At 36.2% G+C, this 22,495-nt stretch overlaps 1 protein-coding gene across 1 annotated transcript; it reads right to left on the bottom strand.

Moving 5' to 3' along the window:
- Positions 1-745: 745 nt before the first annotated feature.
- On the bottom strand, positions 746-16,187 carry LOC139736826 (lysosomal-associated transmembrane protein 4B-like). The gene is made up of 6 exons (XM_071647489.1): positions 15,930-16,187; positions 13,597-13,726; positions 5,277-5,491; positions 4,459-4,566; positions 2,776-2,871; positions 746-1,574 (listed from the first exon to the last, which is right to left on the bottom strand). The coding sequence occupies exons 1-6, from the start codon at positions 16,020-16,022 to the stop codon at positions 1,497-1,499; spliced, it is 720 nt and encodes a 239-aa protein (XP_071503590.1). The 5' UTR covers positions 16,023-16,187; the 3' UTR covers positions 746-1,496.
- Positions 16,188-22,495: the final 6,308 nt, after the last annotated feature.

Here is a 22,495-nt window from a genome sequence, read left to right as displayed (position 1 = left end):
TCATATCTCCTTATTTTGACATGAAAATGCACACACCACAAAAGTCACTCATTCAGAGGCAAGTATCACAGACCTCAGATCATTTCACTTGACTTTGCTAAGATTTGTATGCAAGAAAATCTTGTATGACTTCACATAGCATACATCTAACATATTGACATGGAAAATAAAGGGAAGGGAGAGAAAGGATGAAAGACAGTGAAAACATGGAGAAGAAGGAGATGCTCAGATTGATCATTTTAAAGCAAGCATCATGTCTGATGAAACCTGAAAAATATGTTAACCTGTTGTGAGAAATTGAGCTACCTAAACACAAAACCAACCTCCGACTTCTGACAGTGAGGGATTTCACTGAAACAGTTATCACCCCCGTAATGCATCGCCTTTGGAGCACATCTAATGAAAACTGGATTAATGCTATTTTCAGTGCATGCGTAAAGGAACAGTTCTGCACAGATAGACAGAGAAATGGTAAAGAGCAAAAATTAACTAAATTAATCGATTAATTAAAAAAAAATTATAATAAAATAAAATGAAATAAAAATATACATAATAAAGTTAATATGAAAGAATACAAGAAAAGACCTTCCCCAGTATTGCACTTCCAGTCAAAATAATAGTTATGTGGCTGCAGATTTAAGCATTCCTTACTATTTTTGGGAGCGTATAGCAATGCTGCAATTAAAATTTAGAATGAATACAGGTGAAATAATACACTACATGTACATATGTTAAGCTACCACCTTCATGGAATAAGCTGCAAGCCAATGTACAAGTGTATATGTAATCATGGTAGAAGACGTGAGTAATGAAGGTAAATGTTGTGGTTTATATCATAGCAACATATGGAAAAAGGTTGCTAAAAGTAATCAAACTAATCTATACTCACACACTACTAATTCAAGTCATTTAGATTCTCCTCACTTGTAACCTATATTAAATTGACAAGGATACAATGTATTTCATCTAAAATGATAAATAACACCAGCAATAACCAATTAAAATTATCTCTAAGAGCGTGATTGCTCTTCTTTTGCACACATGATAAAAAAACCCCAAAACATTTAAGTCTTTGAATGTTTTGATCCCATCAATTACATGAATGGAATTACAGCCAACCAGCAAACACAGTATGTAGGTAAATATTAGATGTATGTCTTGCACATGATATGAAATGCAAGGAAAGGATAAGTGTAGACAATCATTTAAATGACATACTGTATTCACTTTTTCAAATTACGATTTCTCTGTTATTTTGTAGTTATATCTGTGACAAGAGCTACTTCACATGCAATGATAAGTGCATTTTCTATTACACCCAAATCTTTAGATTTAAATCTCCATCCTGATCGTAATTCAAAGTGTTTCTGCCTGTTATTAATATGCTCCTGATAGACAAAGAACCTTGGGCTGCTTAGAATTAACAAAAACTATGATACATTTTTGTTGATCTTATCACAGTTGCTGTGTAAGCTGTAGCAACCAGTTGCAGTTGTTCACTCCATGTATGCTGGTGGTGGAGGAGGTTTGTCAATCTTGACTTTGATGGCTTCATCGTAGGATGGTAACAGTGCCTGTAAAATTGACAACATGAAACATCAAAATTGCAATGAATACACTTCAATATATTAAAGTACTTTTCTCTATTAAAAGGAGTTCAGGTTTATTTTGAGTTCTCTGAAAGCTCTGAAAGTTTGCCAGCTGAGATGACCTCTATCCTTCATAACATCTTAATATTGGATTTACATCGGAATGTTGAGAATTAATAAGAGTAATCATTGAAAATGTTTTGCTATATTTCAACAACCTTTGATTTTTCACCCTCTATCTTTTCTAGCAACTCATTGTTTACTAGTTTCTATACTTCCTTCCTGATCATATCAAAACTGGACATTCCTAGCTTAAGCTGTGGCACAAAAGGACATCTTTACCATCCAGTAATGCGGTATTTGACCTGCGGCCTACTACCAATTTCATGTTAATGCAAATAATCATCATAAATATATTTCTTCATGTGCACCAACTTTCGGCACCATCAGTTATTCTTAGCTGAATTGCTGGAAGTAACATTGTTTTGGCATACTGAGTGCAGTAATCTTTGACTACTCTGATATTGACTTTTCACAATGCATGTACATAATTTGTATTTTCCACCCTTTCCACCAAATCATACTACTGGACATTCCTTGATTAAGATACAGCCAAAGTTGAATGAACTTTGACAACTCATTTTGAGGGATCAATATCAGCACTGCATTCCCAACTGTATAGAATACCTGAGCCAGGTGTCAAGGAAATGCACCAAACATACTGTATGCAGAGATTTACCAGATCTGGAACAGACAGCCATACAGCGGTTAACCCTAAGACTCCAGATGATGCATAAAACTGTAGATTTCACTCATACTGTAAAAGAGGATATATTCGTAACTTAATTTTTGAGTTCAGCCAGGTCAGAAGAGTTTCGAATGTTTATAATTCCGCAGAATCAAGACATCGACTACTGAAACATATGGCAAGCAAAAATATTTGCAAGGTTCTATTTCAGCGCTAGTTTCTGGTTATGCGAAATGCGCACAAATTTCAACTCCGCAGAAATTTCCACTTTTACAGTATCCTACACTGGATTGTCCTCTAGGCTCATGCAAATTTTGATCTCTCCCTCGCATTCTCTTTGCCGTGAAACATAAATCAGCCTCCTCAGAGGCTTGGGGAGTTATGTCTTTCGGACTTTCAATCGTCCTCAATCAAAACGAGGGTGTCCTCAAATCTTACCTCTGTGTCTCCTTGGCCACTGGAATTGGTTATTTCCCGGAGCTCCAGATTTGCGATGTGCTTGTAGCAAGCCCAGATGCACGCAATGCAGTAGAACTGGAAAGGAAATTGTGCATTGACAACTCTCTGTTATAACTCGGACACTGAGGTCATACCACTAAACTGGAATCATGTGCGGCACTGTACACCGGGAAGGGTCTCTAAGACCCCGTTTACAGTGCGAGGCCATGCCCAGCCCCGCTTCAGTGTAAACGCGCAAAAGGCCAAATGCGAGGACAAAATTGGCCTCGCATTTGGCCTCGCTCTGGAGGTGGTCTCGGCCGCGGCCGAGCCGCGGCCGAGCCCGGCCTTTTCTTGGTGTAAACGCAAACTGGGCCAAATGCGCGGCCAATTGCGCGGCCAATTTTAGTCTGGCTTCCAAACCCTCTGCCTGTATCTTTCGCTATTCAGGATATTAACCCCCTCAACGTCGAAAACTAGTATAGTTTAAGGTGGTTTTGTCCTGCAAAGGATTCTTTCCTTCGGCAAATTTGCCCGAATTCATTTGGCAAAGGGTCTAAAAACCAGACAATACCAAATTGCATTTGTTTACAAGCAGAGCGCCACTACGACAAAATATTGAAAGGTTTGAATCAAAAGCGCGGCTGAGCCCAGCAGTGTAAACGGACAATATTGCGAGGCTCGGCCGCGCAATTGAGGCCGGGCTTGGCCGCGGCCGAGCCGCGGCCGAGCCCGGCCCCGCACTGTAAACGGGGTCTTAGCTGAAGTGCAATATTCTAGCATAGTTGTCAAATGAAGTTTACTTCCATATTTGTTAAATGCATTTCCTAGGTCCATCTTGTGGAGACCTTTACAATAAACTTGGTCATCATTGCATTTTAATACAAGAAACAATGATCACTCTTGAATATGACTTGTCACTGCAACTGCACCTATCTTAAAGGGACATTCCAGACGATTTTCATAATTTCACATCATGTAGTACATAAATCGACAAGTCCATGTATAGATTTGTGGAATCTATTATGTTTCTTGAGCTGAGAAACAATACTTTGTAAAAACATTAAACAAATTGCACTGAACAAGGATGATGACATAGGAGGGTCACATATTTTAGAAATGTAGCAGTGTAATTCCATTACAATACCGTTTGCTTGCGAGTTCACCTGTGTATAATCTATGCATGCCTTCTTCTTTTGTTCTGCTTCCTTGAGCCCCAACTCATGCATTCTTATGGTGACTCTGCCATGTCATCATCCTTGTTCATTGCAATTTGTTCTAAATTTGAAAAATATTCTTATTCTTCATCCCAATTATCACAATATTCTAAAGCTCTGTCCTCAGCATAATTAATTCATAGTTGTTCAAATCTAAAAATCTGAAAATCATCCGAAGGTCTCCTTTAATCTATTGACCAAAGTCATAAGCTTTCTTTTTTTTTGTACACCGACACACCATTTATCTCTGCATTTGGTTAGAAAGAACAAAACAAAACAAAACAAAACAAAAAATCATGTCAGATTATTTTATGAAGTTGAGCACTTCAAGTTGTAGATTACTCTCAAGCTCCAATTGAGTGAACATACAGAGTTGTATCATGGGAAGTTTACTGGACTCCACTGAGGATAATAAGCTCTTCCCTCCACTGGTATGTTAATGGTATTGTGTACTTCAAAAGGTTACCTTGAAGAGCATGATGCCCAGGAAGAGAGCCAGTGCCACAAACGTAAACCACGGTGATTCGATGTCAAACCTGTTTACTGGCAAGAGTTCCTTCCAGTGCATGAACTCCTGCAAGCATTAGAGATGGACAGCGAAAGTTAGCTACGTGTACGTATGTGCAGATACTACATATGTACATTTAAATACACTACGTATTAGGGCAAGATGTTGGGCCTCATTGTCACACATCTACAAGTGTACATTACCCCTAAAGCAGTACTTGTACTTTGAGGCAAGTACCATATTTCTCACTTACATGCAGTGGATGTTGTACATGTATTTAATAAAAGGCCCAAGAGGAAGTCTCACACAGTTCAGCCCACTTTGTGCCAGCCCTTAGACTCTTCAAGAGGTTGACAAAAGTCACCAATTTACTCCTACAACAAGCTATTCAAGCATGTACACACAGTGCTTGTACCAAAATCAGTGCATTGATTCAGAGTATGCAACATTTTATTCTTTATGTTTTTTAGTGACCCAATTTTCACTGCTCTGTTTATGTCTTTAACCCTATACAATTGTAGCTTGGGTTATTTTAAATGGGGGGGGGGTGGGGCTTAAAGTGGCTTTAAATTCTGTTCAAATTGGGTGCAATTTGTGTGTTCTTCAATCTTTGCTTCATATTGGGCACAAAGTTTGTGAAAATTGTCATGTCATGAAATCTATTACATGTATACAGTGCTTGGGTCACATGTATAGATATTTTATCAATATTTGAAATTGGAATGTAAAACATACAATTCAATATCATTTTATTCAGATTATATTGTGCATTGTACCTGGTTGTAGGGGAACTTGGGACTGTCTTCATAGTCAAAGTCAGGGTAGTAAGACATGACACCAATGCAGGTGAGGAATGTGATGAAAAAGTCAAAGAGCTGCAGACAGAAGAAGGGGAGGAGGTAACCGGAGCGATACTGGATGATGCCTTTTATCATCATGGTGGTGATGAGGAGAAAGCAGAAGATGATGACCAATCCCACACAGTAGTCCGCTGCAGTCAAGCAAAAATACAATGCAAGGAAAGAATGTATAGATGTACATTGTACAATATGCATAAACCTACATGCAACACGTTTCAATGACATTTTGCACTGCAGTGCCAGTGTACCAGTCTTTTTTTTTTCTTTTTTTTTCTTTTTTTTTTTTTGGGGGGGGGGGGATATTTACACAATAGAGGACAGATGGTGGAAAACAACACCTCCTGCAAAATGAAGACATTAAACAACACTGACTGTAAAATGCACATCTACACACACAGACACACATGTATGCATAATATTCCCTCTCTTTTACCTTTACACACATTGTGCAATGTACGTACATCATATACAATGTATGTGCAGTGTACATACTTTGTATATAATGTACAGTACTGTACAGGCTGTACAAACATATGTCGCAATTGAAAATACCCCCTACAGTGCATATATTAACACAAATGAGAGCATGCATACACAGGTACACAATGTACGTTGTACATACTGTACACTGTACAGTATGTGCACCTGCGTATCATGCCTCCTCCTCCACCCCCCCCCCCCCCCCCCCCCCCCTTTACAAGTGTACTACGTGTAGACATACAGTGTACATGTACAAAAAATGTACAGGAACAGATGGTGCAACAGTTGTGGTGATCAGATAAACAAGCTATTCATAATTGTGACAAGCAGGCAGTTTATGCAGGCTGCATACAAAGTGCATGCTCAGAACTGTTCATCCATGCTTCCCTAACACTTAAGGCAGGGTGGAAATGCACTTGCAGCCATTCAGTGTACCCACGGAAACCAAACATAAACTATAGTAAGTAAATAAAATTAAAAAAGGTATGCTCTAGTTCATCATCTCTGAAGCATGATATCTTGACAGATTCTTGTGTCATGCAGGTACCGTGTACAGCTTTGTATGCTGTACACAATTTAGACTTGCAAGGCCATGATGACACAATACACACAATATTCATATTGACTTGACTTGTAAAATATCATCTGCTTATGTACAATGTACAGGCACTACAAAATGTACATTTTATGTACCTAAACACACACACTGTACAATTATATTGTACATACAGGATCCTGTAACAGTTTAATTGTTTCATGTGTGATAGTCTTGTATCAACACAGGTGTACAACTCTTGTGTTGACATTGCAAAATCAGCCAAAAACAGTTCAATGGGGGTGGGATTGGAAAAACAATAGCCTGCTACAGTTGTAATGTAGTCGTACATTGTACTATATGTATCTGCTCCCTGCAGTAAAATATTAAGTGCTTGTGTGTTCAAATGTACTCTTTGTATGTAAAATCTGTATAGGGGACCAGGTCACCATGGTGTATACACTGCACATTCCTTCTTTTATTTGTTGGGAAATGGGCCGTGACATACACTCGTACACGTACAATGCAAGCATTTCTCTCTCAATGGCAAAACATCACCGTATGTGTATTCATAGTTTTGAAAATTTCCACATAGAATGTAAAGCATGAATAATTACCATTTTGTACGGCATTAGAGAAAATTGCCACGGGGAGAAACAAAACATGTATGCAGACTATCTACAAATGTACAGTATGTAAAACTACCAGGTATGTAATGCACATTGCTGTAAGATAAAATGTACAATACTGTAACTATACAATGTGTTAAGGAAATTATGCAGAATTATGCTTTAAAACTGCGAACTTGTGTTCAACTTCCTTGACTCATTACACTAAATCTCTTGTATACAAATGAGTCAGATGACGCAAAGAATGATTGTTTTATTGCTGAAATCCTCTCATGCTGTTTAAGAACCCAAGGTACCGCAGTGTATGGCGCAATCTCATGTTAGAAAGATGTGTAGTACTAGTATACAGTGCAATGCGATCATCAGGGTGGTCCACAAGGGGATTTCTGCATGTCGCTGCAACATGCTCAAATTCTTGTGCAACATCTTCAACTCTTGTGCAACAGGCTCAAAAAAAAAAAAAAAATTGTATTCAAACATGTGGAAAACATATGGCCTTTTTTACGATCAGTGGTGTAACTTTTGTACTCGGAGGGTCAAAATTTCAAACACAATATTTTTTCATTATTCTGTTTGATTCCTGTTTGAAAGTATTCAAATTTTTGGAAAAATAACATTTCAGACCTTAAAGCTGAAGGGTTATTGGTGTAATTTAAGGAAAACCCTGGCACCTGAAGTAAATTTAAGCAAAATTTTGCTTTCATGAATTGCACCATATTGACAAAACTCTGTAGTCAAACTTCACCATGCAAAGTTTATATGGTTAACAACAATATATAGTTTGTGAATCAAAACTATTTGGGGGTTGAATATAAAGTGAATAAAAAAAAAAATACATGAGATTTATAAATTTTTGCTAAAAAATACCAATTGACATGTAATTTTTAAGATTTTAACTATTTATTGGAGGGCAGGCCAGGTCAAACTCTTACTATAACAAGTCTTTAAGAAGGGCAACCTTCCTATGTAGGTTAAATGAAATTCCAATCATTTCTTTAAAACTTGGATTTTTCACACATGGATGTTTCGGAGGTGACAGTTAACATATTAGAATGTTTCGGAGGTGACATTAATATGAACACTCACTTACTTTGAGAATAAGTGACAATAACACAAAAACTTCTTCTTTTTATCAATGTTTTTAATAATTATAACTCGAGAACAAGAAATTAACTCCTGTTTCAAGCAGATAAACCACACAGAACAAGTGGTTTTTTACACTTCATTAATTAGCATGGGTACCGGTAGTTTGCCTTCCATTTGGACGAAGGACGTAAGCTAAATATTGTAATCTGAAGAAACATGGCATTCCATTTTCTACCTTAACTTGAGATGAGGGTGTGAGATCATTTTAGTAATGTTTCTTTGCTCTCTGAACATTTTATTCCACAACACCAGGGAAGAATCACTTCGTTTCGGAGGTGACATTCAATGTTAACATTGTGTTAAAATATTAATTTACAGTAAGAATATGATGGACATAAGCTAGATATTGTAACCTGAAGAAACATGGCATTCCATTTTCTACCTTAAATGAGGGTGTAAGATCATTTCAGTAATGTTTCTTTACTCTCAGAATATTTCATTCCACAACACCAGGGAAGAATAACTTTTTTTCGAAGGTGACTTTCAATGTTAACATTGTGTTCATGTATTTATATAGTACAATTGTATGTCCCCCCCAAAAAATTTACAATTAGACTTTTGCATTGATAGCACCCAATATGATTAAATCAACTAAATTCTACTTTGGGGTCTTTAATTATAACATCTTAGCTCTATTTTGCAGAAAGCCCCAGTCAATTTGATTAAGTGATCTCAAAGAAATGTGGATTGTTATAAAGGATATCAGGAGTCTGATTCTTCCAAGTTCAGCACTTGGATGCTCTTGGAACTGCATATTAATGTGTAAACACATGCAGAACTTGGAGGGAAGGGATTCCTCACATGCTCTACAAAAATCCTCAATTCTCTTTGACCTCTGAAGCAAATTGAATGGGGTTTTCTGTAAGGCGTGGGCAATGAGTTATAGTTTCAATCCCTTACATTGTATTTTAGATTGATTCACTATCTTTAAAGTTATTGTTGCGGAGGGTACCACTGTAATTTTTTGGCGGGGACATACGGTATGAATACCAAAAGCAAAAATTCCTATTTGACTTGTGTACGTTTTTGTTTGCACATAGTTTTATAAATAGATTAATTCAAGGATGTTCATGAATTCTTCATCATTCTTGATAGCCACCATACAAATGTTATAATACTGGTGAAAGGTGTTTGGTTCATCTGGGATAAATTTTCTATACACCAGATTCATTTAAACTGTTGACATTACTAAAATATATTTTACATATCATATTGAATTGATTGAAAATTACCTGCAAATCATACATATTTAACAGTCACTTTTGAGAGTAAAAAGTATATGATAAGAAAAAACATTTTATTGTTTTTGAGGTGACACAACACAGAGACAACCCAACTTCTCAGGTGTTAACTATTTAGTGAACATTCATGTCTTTCCTCATGGCTTTAATTTTCAAATATAAGCTCTTTCTTTCAGTTCTTACTTGTTATTTTGTTTGGTTATTCTCTTTCATGATAATGGATACCAGCTCATATTTTGTTTGAGATTGTAATTCATACTAATCTTTAACAGGTTTTTACAGTTTGGTTAAGACAACAGTTTGTGTTTCCCAGCTGAAGAGAGCAGCATAATGCTTTTCTGTGAACTTGAGGGGAAAATTTGTTTTTGTTCAGTAATTTTCCCCATCAACTTCACAGAAGGTCGCGGACACAAACTGGTCTCAAATAAACCTACATGTATAAGGGACCGAAACTGGAAAAGGACAAGTTCACCTCAATAGACATGAGGGTTGAGTAAATATAGCAATATTAGTAAAACACATCATTGAGAGTTTGAGGAAAGTAAGGCAATCCGTTCCAGAGTTATGGATTTTTAAAGTTTCTGCTCAGTCAAAGCTGAATGAGAAGACTTCGAATAGCTTGTGATGTCACATGAGTACAAGGATAGAGAGAAAGTATCAAGAAAATTCAACATTCTGTATTTTCACTTTTCTTGCATAACAAAAGAACACATGACTTCTCTCTTTTGGAAGGCAGGGTGAATAATATTGCCCTAAAATACATCAGAAGCAAGTTGAAAAAATGTGCACTTTTTTCAAAAAGTAAAGTTTTGTGAAATTCACTTATATTTTCCTTATATCGTTGTATGCATGTGACATCATACACTGTCGTAGTCTTCTCATCCAGCAGTGATTGCGCAGATACTTAAAAAACCCATAATTTTTGAATGGATTGTCCAATTTCCCCCAAACTTTCAATGATATGTTTTACTGTTGAACATTTGCATTCACTCAATCCACATGTATATGAAAGTGGACTTGTCCTTTAAGAAACCATTTTCTTTTCCTTGAAATTCCAGTACTTAAAGTCAAATTCTAAGATAAAACATAATAACAAAACAAGGTAAACACCTCATCAAAAGTACTGAAATAGAACTACAAATCTTGTTTTTTTTTATCTTTCCCTTTCCAGTCCTGGTGACTTGTTCCTCTTTTCACTTTAGTTGTCACATAACTTCAATAATCTTAAAAAATACAATGTCATAAACAGTTGGTTCAACTTGGAAAATGTAATGATTATTGTCATATGACAATATTATTTAATATTAAAAAAAAATCACATAATTTTGTTTATGATTACCACATTGTACATGGAAAAGCAACAACTATGAATTCAAGAACAAGTTGTGCACCAGCTATAGGCATGTGGCCCTTTTGTGGAGTTTGATTATTTGATGATTTTTTTTTTTTTACATTCTTTTTTTTTAAAGATTGTGGACTATGGCATGCATGAACTGCCACATGTATTACTTTGGTATCAAGGGAATTCTGGTGAGCTATGTATATACAAAAGTCACTTCTGTTGTGATGATTTTGTAGATATTAAATGTATTAGAAAATGTTAATAGATAGTGAAAAGGAACTGAAGTCTTACCTTTCACTATCACATAACAATATGGTGTTAACAAACAATGTCACCTCCGAAACACAAGAAAAAGCAACCTACAAGGAAAGCTGTGATTGGTAAATCTTCACAACTAAATTGCTTGTTGGAAATCAAGCTTCTAAGATGAAAGCATCTATATGTTTACTTAACTAAAGCAGGAGAAATGATCTTGATTACAATATTATATATACAACAGATGGGTGTATTTTGTGCATTCTCATTGTTAAAAAAAGTGAAAAAATGTAAATTTGCCCTAAAACGTACAGTCTAGTAATAAAAAAAAGAGTGAGAGTGTGGTAGTTGATTTCTCCACTTTGAGACTTAAGTTACTAAAATAAATGAAACCATTGGTGTACATGATATGGTTTCTCTTCAACAGAAATGAACAAAAAATCTTGTTAACAGTGTTTTGTCACCTCCGAAACAGTAATTTTTAGTTTTTATTGAATCTTTTATTAATCCCTAGAAAATTCTCACTTCCTGTTGCCATATTACTATTGTCATCCAAAAGAGATTCCTGTCAATTGGACAGAATCAAACAAATTTGCTTTGTCTTCGAGAAATTATCAAATATAATATGCCTGTTGTTTCGGAGGTGACAATTGTTTCGGAGGTGACAAGTGTTAACGGAAAATTGGAAATTGCTCCGAAATGAAAACAACAGGCTATATTTCTACTACCTTGCTTCAGAGATAATGTGAGGGGATATGTTACATTTTTGCAAATGTAATGTATAACTAATGTCAAGAATGAAAAAATTAAATACATAAATCTGTTGTCTCGGAGGTGACAGAAATGTTAACGGAAAAGTTACATAAATTTATAAACGCTCACCAAAAAATGATAAGTTATTTGAATTAAATAATCTTTGGATCAAAGTTAAGTCAGATTGATCACTATTCTGTTTTGATGGAAATTAGCAAAGTTGAATTTTATAATTGTGAACAAGAGCTAACTCAAAAGAGGGGTTAATTGTTAACGGAAAATGTCACCTCCGAAACATAAAGTTTGGACAATTTCAGTATTTAAAGAAGACAAAGCAGAACCTGAAACATAATAGTTCTTAAAGTTGGATACCTGTCTATCACAACAGCAACAAAAATAATAAAAAGGAATAAACAATTTAATATGCCAGCTCTGACAAAAATACTATGTCAGAGTGAGTACACCAAAAGTGTTGGATTTCAAGCATGTAAGTGCCTGCCACATCTGAAAGAAAAAGAGAGGAAAGTTCATTAAGGTACCCAAGGTAGACACTGTGGGTGGTAAGTTTATGAGAAAAAATAATGCATATCTGTCAGTGTATAAGAAAGTTATACACCAATTAGTGCTAATACTGCATTTTACACCACTGATTGTAAAAATGGCCATATGCAAAACAGAAAACATCAAACTACCTGGTACGTTTGTGTGCAAAACATGAGAGAGAACATTGAATGTAAGCAGCACAAAGAGAGATACAGCGTACGTATTAAGCTGCGAAATATTCTCACTACAATGTACGTGCTCGTGATTTGCCTCCACACACATACAATTTTGGCAATATATGCTAAGATTCCGAGCTTGCAACATTCTCAAATTTCAAGTTGTGGACCACCCTGGATCATGGCAACCAAAATTTAGCACCCTGGGATAATGATCACAATTTTAATTCAGCCCTGGTGGAAATGGAGTTTTAATGTATAATACATTTTGTGAATTAGAATGATACTGCCAATAATTCAATCCCAACAATAGTTTTGATGGACGTGTTTTGAAAAAATGTTATGGGAACAATTTTGAACAGCAATGCAGAATGAAATCATTTTAATTCATGAGCCTGCCCTACCATTACTTACATTATAATGTATATTTTGTAACATCTTTTGTGGCTTGGTAATGAATAGTGAGTACAGGTGTAGCTGTGTGTGACACTGAGATCAGTGGTGTAGTTCTGTGATGAGCACCGCTGATGTGACGATGCTGCTGCACTGCCGAGATCATTGTTGTAACAAACATTTTTCCATAAAGCACTAAAAAGTGCTTTCACCCAATATTGGTGCCTCCCCAGGGTGCAGCGCTAGAATTCATTTATTTTTTTATTTTTTATTTTTTTAAGAAAATGGCAGATTTCTATTTGGTACAAGTGTATAACAGTACACTGAACAGACAGGGTATCAAGAACCATTTCATACATTGTACAATGTACAACATTGTACAATGTACGTTGTTCTACTGTAAAAGTGGTTTCTTTCGCGTACAGAAACTTTCGCGGTTTCCATCGGTGCCGACTTTTTCGCGTGTGTTTAAATTCGCGGTCGGTAATGATAGCGTTGTAACAAGCGACGAGTTCAAAACATTTTCGCGTGATGTTAAATTCGCGGTTCAACCTCAAAGCGCGAAAATAAAACCACCGCGAAAGAAACCACTTTTACAGTAGTACATTGTACACATTGTATGTACTTATCCAAAATATTGCATTTATAATATATCAAATTCATCATATAACAGCTTCTCTATAAACCAATGCAAAAAAAGAAAAAAAAATAGACACTACAAAGTACAGTTTGTGATCACTTACAGGCATCATGCTGATAGTTGAGAGGAGCCTCTGGTGGGTCGTCAAAGTCAATAGCGCTACCGGTGAGATTTGGGTCGCCACCACGCATGATCATGGATGCAATAAGGACCATGGCACACAGTTGACCCAACTGCAAGGGAACATTTGCACGTACTTTTATGCATTACAAGAGGACGAGAATATTTCACAAGTACAATCTCAGTATTTATACTGTTATAAATGCACTTCAATGGTTACACAGTACAACACAGCATTCAGAGTTACTATGACAGCAGCTTGAATAACGTAGTGCGAGAGAATGGACATGACAATACCTTTATTATACAAATGTATACATGTATGTACAAGTACTTGTAAAAGTGTACCACTCAGCATTTGATGCGATATTTTAACCACGGCTACATATGTGACTATGGGTGTCAATATCAGACAAAAATACATTATCAATTTACATCGCTAATTCAAAACACACACCCTTTTTAAAGCAAATATGTCACAAAAGCATTACAATGATTAAAATACAGGTTGTACATTTGTATGTCTTTAATGTGTGTTGTGTACATAATGTATTGTAGTATGCACTTTTGTATGACTGCCAATAGCAATGCTTGCTACAAATTATGGCAATGCCTGGCAATGGCAGTGCAATGAGTGTTTGAACTAAAAGCTAAATTCCAAAAGGAAAGGTTGCTATCACATTCACAGTTTTGACTTTTGAAATATATGTTGCTAGAATTCAATAAATATAGAAAGGCAGCTACATGTCCTGTACTCCATCTCTATGGATTGAGTGAATGCAGCAACATCTGTACATTGTGTAGAGCACATTGACGATCAGTAGAAACTTGAAGAAAATTGGATGAGTTCAAACGTTATGAATTTTTGAAGTTTCATTGCCACCATTGCTGGATCTATAAGGAGACAGCCACAGCTTGTGATGTCACAGGAGTACTATAAGAGTACATTGTAAGAACGAAAAAGAAAATTTAACATATTTTCACTTGTACCAGGTACTGTATGTACATTAACAAAAAGAGCACTTGACTTGCCTGTTTCAGAAGGCAGGGAGAATAATTTTACCCTTAACATACATGCACGTGTTGCCAGTAAAAAGTGTGGGGAATGTGTTTTTGTTTTTTGGTTTTCAAAAGAAAAAATGAAATTTTGTAGAATTCTCTGTTTTCCTTATATTGTTCTACACATGCATGTGACATCACAAACTCTTAGTTTTCAGACTCTTCTCATCCAGCTGTGACTGCACAGAAACTGAAAAGATAGCTATTCATACAGGTCAGTATACAATTGTATATTTTAAACTCTTTTTTTTTTTAATACAATGTAAAGGTAGTCTGATTTTCCTCAAACTTTCACTGATGTCAGTGATGTGTTTTATTGATATTCCTGCATTCATTCAATTTACACATGTTCTAAGTCAAAGATCATGAACATGTCCTTTAATAATTACCTTGTACCGGGTTACCACACAGTAGGCTAAAACGGATTAAAAATGTCACTTTGTCATCAAGAATTCTGTGCATAGTAATTAATGTACAATTGTATGTTCTATTTCTACATTGTAATTTGTACGATGTGACTACAACAATACCAACGAGTCAACAAGCTGAGCCTGTGGATGTGCTGTGGTGGCTGTGTTGTAGTATTTTCAGCCATAGTTAATTTAAATGAAATTTACAGATACTGTATGTATTGTAGGTATTAAAAACAAAGGAATATTTTCTAGCTAAAAAAGTTAAGATATGGCCATGGGGTAGAATTTACAACGTTAGGGGTACACGATGTATATAGAATTCTATAAATTACTCAAAAAGCGGTCGACTTGTAGAGCCAGTCCAACCCCACTGACACTAGTGACAGTTTACTCATTACTGTAAACAAGGCAACATTTTTTTGACACGATACATCCATAGCCTGGCCCTGCTGGTGCCTAGGCCTCCATCATGTCGATGTCGTCATGTCTATCATCATGCATCACCATGTGGCATTGCATCACTGATCATGATGATGTACAGTAGAGTAGGCTACATGTGCATGTATACAGTACAATGTACAAACTGGTACAATTGTAGCTGAAAGAGCTCTGTCCCTGTGACTGTAATGTAAATTTAGTTTTGAGTGATTATCGTCGATATTCTTCAACCTACACGTATACACTCAGTCTGCTTAAGTAGCGAGATTATGCATGCCTCGAGTACAGGAGAAGAGTAGAATTAAATAGACACGCAAAGCATAACGATTCGATTAATATCCTACTACTAGTATATGGCACATAAGATTGTCAGCTTTCTTTCGAAATTCAATCAATACTAACTTACCAAGTGCCATATTGCAATCAACATGGATCCCTTCCTAACATCCAAACAAAAACAACAGGCAGGGGCACTCGGCACGTCCCAGTGGGTCCTCATTTTCGTTGTTAATCTTCTTCTTTACCGCGCTAGAATTTATATTTGCCCTCCTTATAGAATGTTGAGGGTAACTTTATGACAGACCGCAGGATCTGACAAAAATAATGTCGAATTTCCCTATGTTTTTTCACACCAGTTTCGCACTTCCTCGTCTGCCGGCCTGTTGCCTAACACACTTTATGCATTGAAACCAGCTACGTCGTACGTATTTACATGATGTGCGCATACTCAGTCTCACATTATTGTGCATGCGCTATGCATGCTACGCATAGCTAATGTATAGCATGCATACAGCGCAGTGCCGTGGTGACAGTGAGTCTTCCTCCTCGCACGACACCATTGTAGAGTCCGCCCTCCAGTGGTGGGGAGGAGAAAAATCTCTTTGGATTCTGCATGTAAGCATGACATCGTAGTCGTGTTCTAATCATTTTCAGACACAGTTTTACACTTATCTTATTTTCTTGTCAAAATATGTAAACCATTCATGTTGGAATCATAAGAAATATTTACACCTAGTTCCCCACTACGCGTACGTAAACATACGTACACGCCATGGACATACATTGTAATGGCGGAACGATTTTTCTGTTGTTATTAACTGTATAACATCGACGGGAATAAAAACTAGGTGTAAATATTTCTTATGATTCCTACATGGTTTAGATATTTTGACAAGAAAATAAAATAAGTGTAAAATTGTATCTGAAAATGATTAGAACACGTATGATTTCAACTACAGTGTACTGCAATGTATACTGTACTGTACGGGAAGGGGCGGGGAACGCGGGGGTCAATAACTTTATTACAAAAATGTTGTAGTGTTGACATACCGGTGACTTGATCGTGCAGAAAGGGATCGCATAGTTTGGGTTGAGACTTAACTTCAGGTTTTTATCATTTTTTGGTGAGATAGTGAGAAACCTCTTATAAAATATGAAAGAGCATGTAATTCCATGAGGATTTCAACGTTTATTTGATGAAAATTGATTTTGAAATGGCTGAAATATCGAAAACAGAGCCATCCTAATAAAGTGTGGGACCCACATTTTTATTACGATCGTTTTGTTTTACTTTGTTTTTGGATGTTTTAGCTTTTCCAAACCCGACTTCCATCGAATAAACTTTGAATTCCTCGTAAGATGGTATGCGCTGTACTATTTCATAAGTGTTTTCTTGGTATCTCGCAAAAAAGTTAAAGCCCAATTTTCATCTCCACCACTAAGTATAGGCCTATACCATCCCTTTATCAATGTACACATACTTGTGTATATGTATTCGACAACACCGAATTTTTTACACAGTGATGTACATTGTCCACTATATAAACATTTTTTTTTTCTTTTAAAGAGAGATGTAAATGTTGCCTTGGCATCCATTGCATGCGAAAGTGATATTTTCCGCAAAGGAGCGCGGGGAGATTAAATACAGTCAAACCATGAGGGAGGTTCTCTTCCCACCTCCCTGGTCAAACCTGTCTCAACGATCACCTGTCTATAGCGGTCACCTGCCAAAGTAACACATAGCGGCAACTGAAAATTCCCCCGCACGAAATAGCTGTGTAATAGACCCTTTAATAATATAGCGGTCATCTGCATAACCTGGCCTGCACAGCCACTATTTTTTTTTATTCTTCAATAACCCCGTAATGAAAACATTAGCTGAACCGTTAAATCAGTCATGTATGTGTGTGTGTGTGTGTGTGTGTGGGTGTGTGTGTGTGGATGTGTGTGCGTGTGTGTGTTTTGTGCGCATTTGTGTGTATGTTACTCCCTAATGTGTAAAAAGCGAATGGTTGCAGGAGATTATGAAATAACTAAGAAATCACAACAGAAAAGATATGAGACGAATTTGAAAGAAAATTTGACGCTAATGATCACTAAAGACGAAATTGCTTTTGCTGTTGTGTGCAGCGAGAGTGACGGACGAATTTGAATAGTAAAAGACGAGAATGTGTGACAATTAAATGACTAAAATTAATTGAACAGACCTTGTTCAAAAATGATCGACAAAAGACGAATTTGAAACTATAGATTATTATAGGGTTGGCGTATTCCAGATTTTTCGGAACGAATTGAACTATTCCTAACAAATCTCTTAAACTGAGTGAAAAAAAGGTCTGAAAATGAACGGGAAAACCTTTGATGTATACATTCATGTATAATTCATATGGACGATTCTTTGTTGTTGTTGTTTTTGTCTAAGTTGTTGTTGTTGTTGTTGTTGTTGTTGTGTTGTGTTGTTGTTAGATCATAATAACAATAATAACAAGTCTACTGTCATGACTATGTTCTTTGTCCGTATGTGATTATACCGTTCGCCGGTAAACGGTTAGGCCGATTATATTGATGTGATGTGCTACTTTCACGTGTATATAGACCATTCAACAAACTGCTAATTGACCGTGGGGAAAAAGTCTTAGGAGTTTATTGAATATCAGCCTAGAACTTTTTTGATGACATAAAATATCCATAGCCTCTCAAAGGAAAACCTCATATTAACATTACTTTGCTTTGCATAAAAAAGAAAATCAGACATAGAGAAGATAGATCAATAAAGATTCTGGGGAAAATCAGAGTGAAAGAGAAAAAAGTATTGTTTCCAAAAGTTTAGACAGTAAGACAAGATAATAATAATAATATTGGCAACTCTAAGTTTGTGATCTGGTCTTGAGCAGCTCTCGGTTTGTGCACCCCCTCCAAAAAAAAAAAAAGACAAGGAAAATGACCACATGTAAATATAGTTACGTTTCCTTTGAGAAAAATTAAGATTAATGATTTTTTTTTTCAGAAAACAAATGGAGAGCTGCTCATCACCTTTAAATCACAAGAGCTGTCCGTCTATGTAGCGTGCAACTTTAAAGTTTTCTCCAAGATTTCCACAGAACTGTTTCTCTGATTTTTTTTTCTTGCAAAGATCGAGTTTGAATTTCATTTAAAAAAGTAATCTTCATTGTTATCAATTGAGATATTTGAGACTTAATCTGCATGCAGTATAGACAAAGAAAACAATTTATATTGTAGCATAATTATGTAATAATCATCGGCCTATCTTCAAGAACATTGAAAGAATCATGGTAAAATAAAAACTTATTTCATAGATCTCATTTCTCCAGTTTGATATTTTGATGATTGGACCTTTAAAAACTGTGAAAATTATTATTATTATCAATCACTTTTAAAGGAGCAAAATATCAGGATAGAATTTCCTTGTGAAGGGAAATTCTAATTTGTGTCGAAAGTTGACTGTGATAAGAAGAGTTTAAGGTCAAACAGTGTATCAAAAGTTTCATTAAAATCTATTTTACACAGCCCTGGTTGTCGCTGTACACAACGCCGTGCTTCGGGCTAATTAAAATCAGGCCATTGACAAAATCTTTGGAAATTTAAGACATGCAGTATTGAGTGCAAATTATAGGGGCTACTAGGGCAATGGGGTCATCAAGCCATATTTGAATGAATGAATAAATGAAGAGTTTGTTCTCAAAAACCGATAAGTCCATTTTTGAAGATTTTGAAGTACGGTCTCTGTCATAAAGTACAAAATAATACCCTTTAAATGATATATTGGTCACTACATATAAAGGTACATCTTTGAAGTTATGGTCAAAAGAAGTAAAAATTTTCTTATTATTCTCTTCATTTTTCTTGACCTTTAATCGCAAATATCTCCATTTGGCAAATATGGACTTATCGTTTTTTTGCGAACAAACTCTTCAAATGGTTGATTGATCATCAATCCTCGCAGCCGAATGGCTGACTTGCGGTTGATTTACAGGGATAGAAAATACAGTGAGACAAAATAAGTATGTCATATAAAAACACAAATAAAACACGATCATTACAACAACAAAAACAACAAGAACAAAATCATTAGTACATCAATAGTGGCAATACATTCACGTATATGAATAAAAAAGGCAGAGCCTTGAGTGAAAAAAAAATAAACCTGATTTGCATAATAATGTACCTTATATCCTCGATCCATTATTGACATAATCACAGGGGCGGATCCAGGAATTCCGTAAAGAGGGGGCGCGTTTACAAAATTAAAGGGGGGGGGGGGCGCACGCACCCCTCCCCCATCTTTCCCTTTTTATTTCTTTTGTTTCAACGAAAAATGAAGGGGGGGGGGGGGGGAGGCGTGCGCCGGTTGCGGTCCTCCCTGGATCCGCCACTACAATCACAACCATGCATTTCAGCTAATAAAGATGGTACAGAAGAAGAGAGGAGGCGTGGAATGACGAGGAATGATGGGAGATAGAAAATGCTACATGTAGTGTGATGAGACTGAACAACAGGAACAGAGTTAGGGGGGGGGGGAGAGGAGAAAAAAGAAATAATTTCATGAATTTGAAAGAAATAAAGGTTGGGGAGAAGAAGAGGGAGGCACATTAAAGGGAGAGCAGGAGAAATATAAGGATAAAGAAGAAGAAGAAGAAGAAGAAGAAGAAGAAGAAGAAGAAGAGTAGTGAGTAGAGGGGAAAATGAATTAAAGAAAGGGAACGAAGCTGTACATGCCTACTGGATGAATGAAGAGTTTGTTCGCAAAAACCGATGAGTCCATATTTGCCAAATGGAGATATTTGCGATTAAAGGTCAAGAAAAATACAAAGAATAATAAGAAGATTTTTGCTTCTTTGACCACAACTTAAAAAAATGTCCACACCTTTATATGTAGTGACAAATATCATTTAAAATGTATTATTTTGTACTTTATGACAGAGACCGTACTTCAAAATCTTCAAAAATGGACTTATCGGTTTTTGCGAACAAACTCTTCAAATATAAAAACAGACAATTCAAACATAATGAACATACAGGTGTAAGCACATTATTGCACTTCAGTTGAAATAAGGACAAATACTTACATATTTATATAAACTTCTACATATAAATAAGCCTGTTTCAAATTATTCAATCTTCATACCAGTTCTACTGAGCAAGCCTGACCATAATATATGCAAAAAGAATAATGATTATGTAATATGATTCCGGCATTAGATATGAGTATTGAACTTTCACCAAATCTTTAAACCATACATGCGTGTATACAAATTTAATTCACCTTTAGACTCTGACCCCATGACACAAGTCCCCCCCCCCCCCCCCCCCCCCCCCCCCCAAAAAAAATAATAATAATTGTCTGATATTATACATGTGTGTAAACGCACTGTTCATGAAAATCGTACACTGGTCCTTCAGATGTGAGTAAACATGAGTTGTGTAGTAAACTTAATCTCAATGCCGTTACAAATTTCAAATACAAAAACAAAATGTAAATAATAGAGTCAGAGGCTCCAACTTCAAAACTCGACATCCTTGATACAATGTGCATTGGTATGCGAAGGTTTGATAGAAATATTGGACAACGTATTTTGTGCAATGTCAATGTGCTGCCCTCTATTGTGGGAAATCTTGTTCGTTCAGTATACGCACTTTAGTCTGGCTTCCAGACCATCTTCTTGGCAGAGGGAGCATTTTGTGGAAGGGACTACACAATAGTATTGCAAAAGGTCTGGAAACCAGACTCGGTTTAGCATACAGTAAGCTCTGCTGCTACTTTTTCTTCTTCTCTTCTTCTTCTTCTTCTTCTTCTTCTTCTTCTACTTTGAAAGTTGGCGATAGTCATAGATAGAATGATCTTTTCTAAAGTTATTATAGTGTGAAGGTTTTTTTTTTTAAAGAAAAAAATAAAACTGATGGGAAATCTAAGACATCTAATCACCCTGGTTCTTGGGATAATTGTTCCCATGAAATATCTGCACGCTAAGACAAACATAAATTTTTACTTACAAACATAACCCTAACCCTATATTGAATCTTGAATCCTCACATTCGGACAAACTAAACCTAAAACCCTATATCACAACTCTAACCACAAACCCTTTAAGTCCTTGGAGAAAAGAAGACTGTTCATATTGTCTCACAAGAGCAAATGCCGTGTTACCAATCACATATACAATATGTGTTTTTTTTTTAAGAAAAAAAGTTTCAGGAAAAACTGCTAAAAATAATATTATGCTTCCCCATCTTTTATGATCCTAAACTTCCGAATAATGTAAAAAAAATAATTGCTTTTTCAGAAATAATTATTATGAAAACCTCAAAATTGACTATAGGTTGACTCAAGTTTCGCCTACTTTGCGTCCTCATTTGTAGGCTTAATTGTTTGTGTAATGCTTGCAACCGTATTTATTTTGTTGGTTTGTGATGCCCGATCACATTTGTGTGTACTGATGTTTGTTTGTTTGTGTGTGTGTGTGTGTGTGTGTGTGTGTGTGTGTGTGTGTGTGTGTGTGTGTGTCTTTACTTATTTTCGAATACCGAGATGGAAAATGGCTTTTTCAGACAATGTCACAGCCTGATTCTGCTCGTATTGTGCCATTGCACAGCCGATGTTGACTATAGTATATAACCAGGTAGTGGCGGAGGCGGGGGGGGGGGGGGGTGCACAGTGGGCACACGCCCCCTCTT

This window comes from Diadema antillarum, unplaced genomic scaffold (assembly GCF_040938485.1).
Source record: "Diadema antillarum isolate AM-2024a unplaced genomic scaffold, OU_Dant_1.0 seq00000663_RagTag, whole genome shotgun sequence".
NCBI lineage: Eukaryota > Metazoa > Echinodermata > Echinoidea > Diadematoida > Diadematidae > Diadema > Diadema antillarum.
Note: the sequence above shows the minus strand (reverse complement) of the source record. Positions and strands in the feature narration are given on the sequence as shown.

Bases quoted from the DNA above. Each gene is read 5' to 3' on its own strand.
- LOC139736826 (XM_071647489.1), bottom strand. From the start codon at position 16,022: ATGAGGACCCACTGGGACGTGCCGAGTGCCCCTGCCTGTTGTTTTTGT. The intron at 13,727-15,929 runs GTAAGTTAGTAT...GTTCCCTTGCAG, and splicing joins TGATTGCAATATGGCACTTG to TTGGGTCAACTGTGTGCCAT. The intron at 4,567-5,276 runs GTACAATGCACA...TAATGCTTGCAG, and splicing joins CCAAGTTCCCCTACAACCAG to GAGTTCATGCACTGGAAGGA.